Here is an 8,189-nt window from a genome sequence, read left to right as displayed (position 1 = left end):
TGAACACTAGTCCATCTCAATGTTTACAAATGGGAAATGCAGTTTCATAACTTTGCAACAGGCACAGGTGCGCTTAGTCAAACATAAAATGTCAAAATAATTGATTTTTTCACGTCAATGTTATTATTGTACTAGAAAAAAAAGTGACATTATTTGGCCATTAATGATGGTGCAATTACCGAAGGAGACCAGAGGCTGGGGACAGAGTAGCATGCACAGAGCCGATACATTATACACATACCATTTATTGCATCACCTTAAGAGAGCAGTGAAAGCAGCAGTCATAAAATGTTACAATTACTGTAATTCATTCACTTTCACAATGTGTTGACACTAAGTGCGCTCTAAAGAAGACAGTATAAACACATTTGCATCAGTAAAGAAACAACGTTGCAAATGGCAGTGCATTAGAAGACGGGACTCCCTGCAGATGGCAGTTCGTTCGTTCAGTCTTCAATAACTGGCGGTGGAATGAGGTGAAGCTGGAAGTTTTCATTTTGGAAGACACTGCTGGTAGACGAGCCGCTCTGCGAGATGTTCAGAGGTCCTTGTTTCTCGTTGCTGCGTGTCCGGGACAGCTCGGTCAGCAGAGCCAGCTGCAAAGCACAGAGACAAAAGGAGACACACTTATTTACACCCTTCAGCTTTCGTGACAAAATAACAATCTGTCATTTTCATAAATGCTGCTAACAGGGTATGCAATTCAGCATTTTACAAATCTGTCCATGCACCGCTTTGAAATGTAAACCATGCCCATGGGAGTCACGTTGACAAAATAGTGTGCGGGGGCACAGAAGGCTTGCACTCTTAACCCCTTGCCTGCGGTCGGAATTCCGCTCCTGTGCGGCACATTCCGCTCGCGGGCGTGACGGCTCCCAGCCGTCATCAGCACACGAGCACTGTGTGCCATGACGGACAGGAGCCGTCACCAGCATGCAAGGGGTTAAATACCTACACGATACGCGTGCTGCTAAAATTGTAACACTGAACAATTTAATTTGGCAGGAAGTATCCGCAACGAGCAATAAAGTACCTCAAAATCCTTGGACTCTTGTCTTTCATGAAGCTCTGAAGCACAAGTTATTACTTGTGTAACGCTATATTTGTAAGAGACATTAGTTAGTGATAGATTCCTTACCTTAGAATATCCCCAGGCGTCAGACAGGATCCGGAATTGTTTTGCGTAGCAGTACCCATGCGCGTCGGTAGGCGTCGTCCGCGGCTCCGCATCCGTCGTCGGCACCGTGATGATGTCATCGGAGTACTTAGACGCCGCCTCCGCGCGCTGACGTCAGTTCTTAAACACAGCTTTTCCACGCCAGAAACTCAGAGCCATGATAAAAACCAACACTGGGGCCATGAAACTAGGGCCCTGAAAGGGGATGACCTTAACCGTAGATATCCGTTCTCAGAACAGGGAGGATGGGTGAGTCGGTAAGGAATCTATCACTAACTAATGTCTCTTACAGATATATCGTTACACAAGTAGTAACTTGTGCATTTGAAAGAGACACTTTAGTGATAGATTCCTTATCTTAGAATAGATACCCCAGCAATACCAACCCCGGTGGTGGGTCTGCGAACCAATAATCACACCAGAAAGTCCTGGAGGACGGAAGGCCAAAGAAGCCATCCACTCCGCACTTGGCTGTCCAGGCAGTAGTGTCTTGCGAACGTGTGCAACGAGGCTCACGTAGCTGCCTGACAAATGTCCTGAAAGGGGACTACTCGGCCCAGGGCAGTAGTAGTCGCCGTGGCCCGAGTGAAATGGGCCATCAGTCCAATAGGAAGTTTCTTTTTAGCCTAAGAGTAGCACGCCTGGATGCACAACACGATCCACCGAGAGATGGTCCACTTGTGTACCGCCCGTCCTTTCTTAGCGCCCACGTAACCAACAAAGAGTTGGTCATTCACCCGGAACTGGCGTGTGCGATCCAGATAGTAAGAGAGCGCACGTTTTGGGTCCAGGCGGTGGAACCTCTCTTCCTCTTTCGAGGGATGGGGAGGCGGAAAGAAGGGGGGCAAGGTGATAGACAGCCAGATGTGGAAGGCTGTGACTACCTTGGACGGGAAAGAGGGTTTTGTCCGCAATACAACCTTGTCCGGATGGACAGAAAGGACAGAAAGGAAAGGAGGTTTAGAGGAAAGAGCCTGGGGCTCACTCACTCTCCTGGCAGAGGTGATGGCAACCAGGAAAGCAGTCTTAAGCGTAAGAAGACGGAGAGGACAGTTATGAAGCAGCTCAAAGGGAGCGCACATCAGGTAAGTTAGAACCAGGTTCAAGTCCCACTGGCGCATCACGAAAGGAACAGGAGGGAACATATGAGTGATGCTCTTTAAGAATCTGTTAACAATCGGGGACTTGAACAAAGAAGGCTGATAAGGTAGCCTTAAGAAGGCGGAAAGGGCAAAAAGGTAGCCCTTGATAGTGCCCAGAGCAGAGCCCTTCTGGGCAAGAGAAAGAAGGAAGAGGGGAACCTCAGAAAGCGGGGCAGAGAGTGGATCCACAGCCTTTGCTGTGTACCATGCCACAAATCTATTCCACCTGCAGGCTTATACAGACTTTGTGGTGGGACGCCTGGCTGCCAGAATCACCGTACAAACTTCAGGAGGCAAGTCAAATGGCCTCAACTGTCGCCGCTCAATCTCCAAGCGTGGAGGTGGAGACTGGACAGGTTCGGGTGGAGGACCGTCCCCTGCTGCTGCGACAGAAGGTCCTCCTGAAGAGGCAGACGAATCGGGGGATCGACAGACATGCTGAGTAGCTCTGGATACCAATATCTTAGTGCCCAGTCCGGAGCCACAGGGATAACCTGGGCCTGGTCGCGCCTGATCTTCTTCAGCACTCTGGGCAGAAGTGGTATAGGCGGAAAGGCGTACAACAGACCGCAACTCCAATCGCGACGAAAAGCGTCTCCGAGCGAGTGCTGCCTTGGAAATTCCATCGTGCAGAACTGATGACATTGCGCGTTCTCTTCTGTGGTGAATAGATCTAACCAAGGCTCTCCCTACTGCTGAAAGAGGCCTTGCGGCATGTCCGAGTTCAGACGCCATTCGTGATCCATCATGCACCGACGGCTGAGTTCGTCCGCCCTGGCATTCAGTTAACCTGCCGGGTGTTGTACCACCAGGGTCACGCCCTGATGTTCCAGCCAGAGGCGCAGAGCCTCTTGGCATAGGGTCCACGACCCGACCCCGCCCTGCTTGTTTCAGTACCACATGGCGGTGGTGTTGTCCGTGAACACCTGCACTACATTCCCCCGGACAGAGGGAAGGAATGCCTTCAGTGCAAGACGGATCGCCCGCAGATCCAGAAGGTTGATGTGGAGCTGGGACTCCGCCGGAGACCAGAGGCCTCTGATCTCCGCCTCTCCCATGTGGCCCCCCCAGCCCTGGAGGGACGCGTCCGTCACAACCACGTGCTCCGGTTGGGGTAGGGGTAGGGATCTGCCGCTGACCCAATCGCGGTCCGTGAGCCACCACTGCAACTGTCTTGCAGTGCCCTCCGAGATCAAGACATGGTCGGACAAGTTGCCCTGATGCTGGGCCCACTGAAACTTCATGTCCCACTGCAGAGCCTGCATCCGCCACCGGGTGTGGTGCACCAAAAGGATGCAGGAGGCCATCAGCCCCAGATGCCACAGAGTCACCCTGACAGAGACTCGGGATAAAGGCTGAAAGATCGGAATCAGAGCCTGAATATACCCAACCTGCTGTTCGGGAGGATAAACCCGAAACTGCGCCAAGTCTAGAACCGCTCCGATGAAGAGGAGCTTCTGAGAGGGACACAGGTGTGACTTCGACACAGGTGTGACTTCGTCACATTGATGAAGAACCCCAGCAGGTGCAGGAGGTCAGCCGTAGTCTGGAGGTGGCTGGCGACTGTCTGGGTCGAGCCCGCCTTCAACAACCAGTCGTCGAGGTAGGGGAAGACTGAAACCCCTAACCTGCGCAGATGAGCTGCGATCACCGTCATCACTTTCGTGAACACCCGTGGGGCGCTGGTAAGGCCGAAGTGGAGCACGGTAAACTGAAAGTGCTCGTGGCCTACCGTGAACCGCAGGTAACGCCTATGGGCGGGCAGGACGTGGATGTGAAAATAAGCGTCCTGCAAGTCCAACACTACCATCCAGTCTCCAGGGTCTAGGGCAGACAAGACCTGAGCAAGTGTGAAAATCTTGAACCTCTCCTTCCGGAGGAAGTGATTGACGTTCCGAAGGTCTAAGATAGGACGCAGGCCCTTGTTCTTCTTTGGAACCAGAAAGTAGTGGGAATAACAACTAAGCATGGGCTGAAAATTCGTTGCGCTCGCGGAATTCCCCGATTTCGCAATCCGCGAATCTCTCGAAATCGCGGTAAAATCTGCGAATCAGTGGGGACGAATTTTCAGCCAAGCACTTACAGGGTTACAGCAGCAGGTGCAAAAGTTGAAGCTAACTTTTTGTAACCTTTTACAGAAGGGTTACAAAGAAATTAACTTCAACTTGGGCACCTGCATCTGTAAGCCTGTAAGTGCTTCCTGGCGCCTCGTTGCCTACTTGCAACTATTCTCTGACCCTGCTCTGACCCTTGAAGCAGGGTCAGAGAATAGATACAAGTAGGCAATGAGGCGCCTGTTACGAAAATTAAACCTCAACAGGAAGCACTGACAGATATAAAAACAAGCATTTGCAATGCAATAGGTCTCGCATTAGGAAAGTTTGAGCTATTGGTCTTGTAAATGACAATTTTCTAAATTTATGTGTTGGTTTTGAAAATAGCTAAATTAATAGCTTTGTCATTTACAATGCCAATAGTTATAACTTTCGCAAGTGTCACACCTATAGCATTTGTAATGCAACATGTTTTGCATTTACGTGACTTAGCTGTATTGATATTACAAAGGCTTTTAATTTTTTTAAATAATGAATACTTAAATAAAAGTGATTTTACTTTATAATGGCAATAGCTTAAACTTTTGTAAATAACTTTTGTGAAGAATATGTTCAGTGTATTTTATTGTGACGAAAATCCAAGAACAGAAGTGAAATATTAACATATTTTTGTGACATTTGTAATAAAGTTTGAAACATTGAGAGAACATATTTGAACCAGTTGTTGTTGAATTGTTGTGCAGATTGATGCTGGGGTGGCACTGAGTGGTGCTGAGTGGTGATGCTGAGTGGTGCTGAGTGATACTGGGATGGTGCTGAGTGATGCTGGGGTGGTGCTGAGTGGTGCTGTGGAGTGATGCTGTGGTGGTGCTGAGTGATGCTGTGGTGGTGCTGAGTGATGCTGTGGTGGTGCTGTGGTGACGCTGATTGGTGCTGTGGTGGTGCTGAGTGATGCTGTGGTGGTGCTGAGTGATGCTGTGGTGGTGCTGAGTGATGCTGTGGTGGTGCTGTGGTGACGCTGATTGGTGCTGTGGTGGTGCTGAGTGATGCTGTGGTGGTGCTGAGTGATGCTGTGGTGGTGCTGAGTGATAATGTGGCAGTGCTGAGTGATGCTGTGGTGGTGCCGAGTGATGCTGTGGTGGCACTGAGTGGTGCTGCTGAGTGGTGCTGTGGTGGTGCTGAGTGATAATGTGGTGGTGCTGAGTGATAATGTGGTGGTGCTGAGTGATGCTGGGGTAGCGCTGAGTGATGATGTGGTGATGCAGAGGGCAGAAAGGCACAAAAAACGAGTCTAACAGGGGGCAGAAGGGCAGAAAAACAAGGGAAAAACGAGCCTAACAGAGGGCAGAAGGGCACAAAAAACGAGTCTAACAGGGGGCAGAATGAATCCCGCCCTGCGTGTTTGTTCACGAAGATGCCACCTTTTTGTGCAATACCTCTACTCAACTGGAGTACTTTCTACTGTCTAGTCAGTAAGTGGTCCCTCATTGGCTAAATGTATAGGGGCAGATTTACAATAACTGGTGCATCCCCAGGGATGCGCCAGTTATTGTGCGCCGCAGCTCCGCCACCCATGGTGCGCCGCATTTACAATGCGGCGCACCATATGGCAAAAACGGCACAGATGCGTCACGCATCTGTGCCGTAAAAGCAGCGCATTGCTGTAGCTGCATCGCGCTTGCAATGCTCTGGGGGGCCCTATCTCCCCAATGCTGCATCAAGCCTTGCGCCTGGTTCAAGCAGGCGCAGGGTTTGATGTAGCATTGGCCTAAAAGTGACTGATTTCACTTTTAGGAGGCGTTCCTGCGCAGGAAATCCCACCCCTGCGCCAGAACGCCTCCTGATGGCGCAGGGCTTTGCAACGTGACGCATCTCTCAAAATCGTCACATTGTTAAAACCCAGCACCATGGCGCATCTTTTGTGCTGCCGCGGCGTCACAAAAGGTATCAGTAGAGGGTGGCAGTGGTGAACCAGAAGGTGGCAGTGATGAACCAGAGGGTGACAGTGATGAACCAGAGGGTGGCAGGGGTGAAACAGAGGGTGGCAGTGCTGAACCAGAGGGTGGCAGGGGTGAAACAGGGTGGCAGGGGTGAAACAGAGGGTGGCAGGGGTGAACCAGAGGGTGGCAGGGGTGAACCAGATGGTAGCAGTGATGAACCAGAGGGTGGCAAGGGTGAACCAGAGGGTGGCAGTGGTGAACCAGAGGGTGGCAGTGGTGAACCAGAGGGTGGCAGTGGTGAACCAGAGGGTGGCAGTGCTGAACCAGAGGGTGGCAGTGCTGAACCAGAGGGTGACGGTGGTTAACCAGAGGGTGGCAGTGGTGAACCAGAGGTACTGTGATGAACCAGAGGGTGGCAGTCGTGAACCAGAGGGCGGCAGTGGTGAACCAGAGGATGACAGTGCTGAACCAGAGGGTGGCAGGGGTGAACCAGAGGGTGCTGTGATGAACCAGAGGGTGGCAGTGGTGAACCAGAGGGTGGCAGGGGTGAACCAGAGGGTGGCAGGGGTGAACCAGAGGGTGGCAGGGGTGAACCAGAGGGTGGCAGGGGTGAACCAGAGGGTGGCAGGGGTGGGGTGAACCAGAGGGTGGCAGGGGTGAACCAGAGGGTGGCAGGGGTGAACCAGAGGGTGGCAGGGGTGAACCAGAGGGTGCTGTGATGAACCAGAGGGTGGCAGTGATAAACCAGAGGGTGGCAGGGGTGAACCAGAGGGTGGCAGTGGTGAACCAGAGGGTGGCAGTGGTGAACCAGAGGGTGGCAGGGGTGAACCAGAGGGTGGCAGGGGTGAACCAGAGGGTGGCAGGGGTGAACCAGAGGGTGACAGGGGTGAACCAGAGGGTGACAGGGGTGAACCAGAGGGTGGCAGTGGTGAACCAGAGGGTGGCAGTGGTGAACCAGAGGGTGGCAGTGATGAACCAGAGGGTGCTGTGCCCATACACGACCGCATGGGTAACTTTGCCATGCAAGCGGCCCGCGAACACGCAAAAAACCCCGGCGAACACGCAAAAAAACAAAAATCCACAATTTCGCACAAATTCGTGGATTTTGCAGATTGTGAATTCGATTTTCGCGCGAATTCGCGGAACGCGTATTCTCAAATTTCGCCCATACTTAACAACCACGACCTACTTCTGGCGTCAGAATGCGCTCAATGGCCCCCTTGGCCATGAGAGCCGCAACTTCCTGCTGGAGAAGTGCCAAGTGATCCCCTGACATGCGGTGGTACTGAGGTGGCATGGCAGGAGGGGTTGTCTCGAAGAGGAGGGATTAGCCTTTTCGGACAATTTGCAGCACCCACCTGTCCGAAGTGATGCTGCGCCAGAGAAGGAGATGATGGCGTATTCGTCCACCCACTGGCGTCTGATGGGCCGTAAAGGTCGGACTCGGAAGGCTTGGAAGTAGATGCTGCAGGGATGGAGATGAACTGGCCGTCCGCTGGCCGCCTGAACCGCCTTGTCGGTTCCCACGTCCGCAACCACGCTGAGGTTGTTGCTGCTGCTGTGGTTTATGGTTCTGTGAACGCTGTGGGGCACACCTTCCATGGCCACGAAAGGAACGAAAAGCAGAAGGCGGAGGAGGCCGAATGTCCGACCAGCCCAAAGACTTGGCTGTAGGCCGGGAGTCCTTGAAACGCTCCAACGCACTATCTGCCTTATGGTCAAAAAGGCGAATGCCATCAAAGGGCAGGGCCATCAGAGTGTTCTGGACATCCCCTGAGAAGCCAGTTGTCCTCAACCAGGCGTGGTGCCGAATCGCCACCGTCGTGGAAATCAACCTACCCAGTAAGTCGGCGGGGTCCAGTCCACAATGTATGGT

General features: G+C 52.3%; 1 protein-coding gene across 1 annotated transcript in view; it reads right to left on the bottom strand.

Annotated features, from left to right (window-relative positions):
- Positions 1-227: 227 nt before the first annotated feature.
- The window catches only part of VPS8 (VPS8 subunit of CORVET complex), a 1,704,823-nt gene continuing 1,696,861 nt past the window's right edge, over positions 228-8,189 (bottom strand). Inside the window, exon 46 of the mRNA XM_086955430.1 lies at positions 228-596. Coding sequence (XP_086811556.1) covers positions 447-596 — 150 coding nt within the window. The 3' untranslated portion in view covers positions 228-446. The remainder of the gene's footprint in view (positions 597-8,189) is intronic.

This window comes from Lissotriton vulgaris, chromosome 2_1 (genome assembly GCF_964263255.1).
Source record: "Lissotriton vulgaris chromosome 2_1, aLisVul1.2, whole genome shotgun sequence".
NCBI lineage: Eukaryota > Metazoa > Chordata > Amphibia > Caudata > Salamandridae > Lissotriton > Lissotriton vulgaris.
The sequence above is the reverse complement of the archived record's forward strand: the minus strand, read 5'-3'. Positions and strand labels throughout refer to the sequence as shown.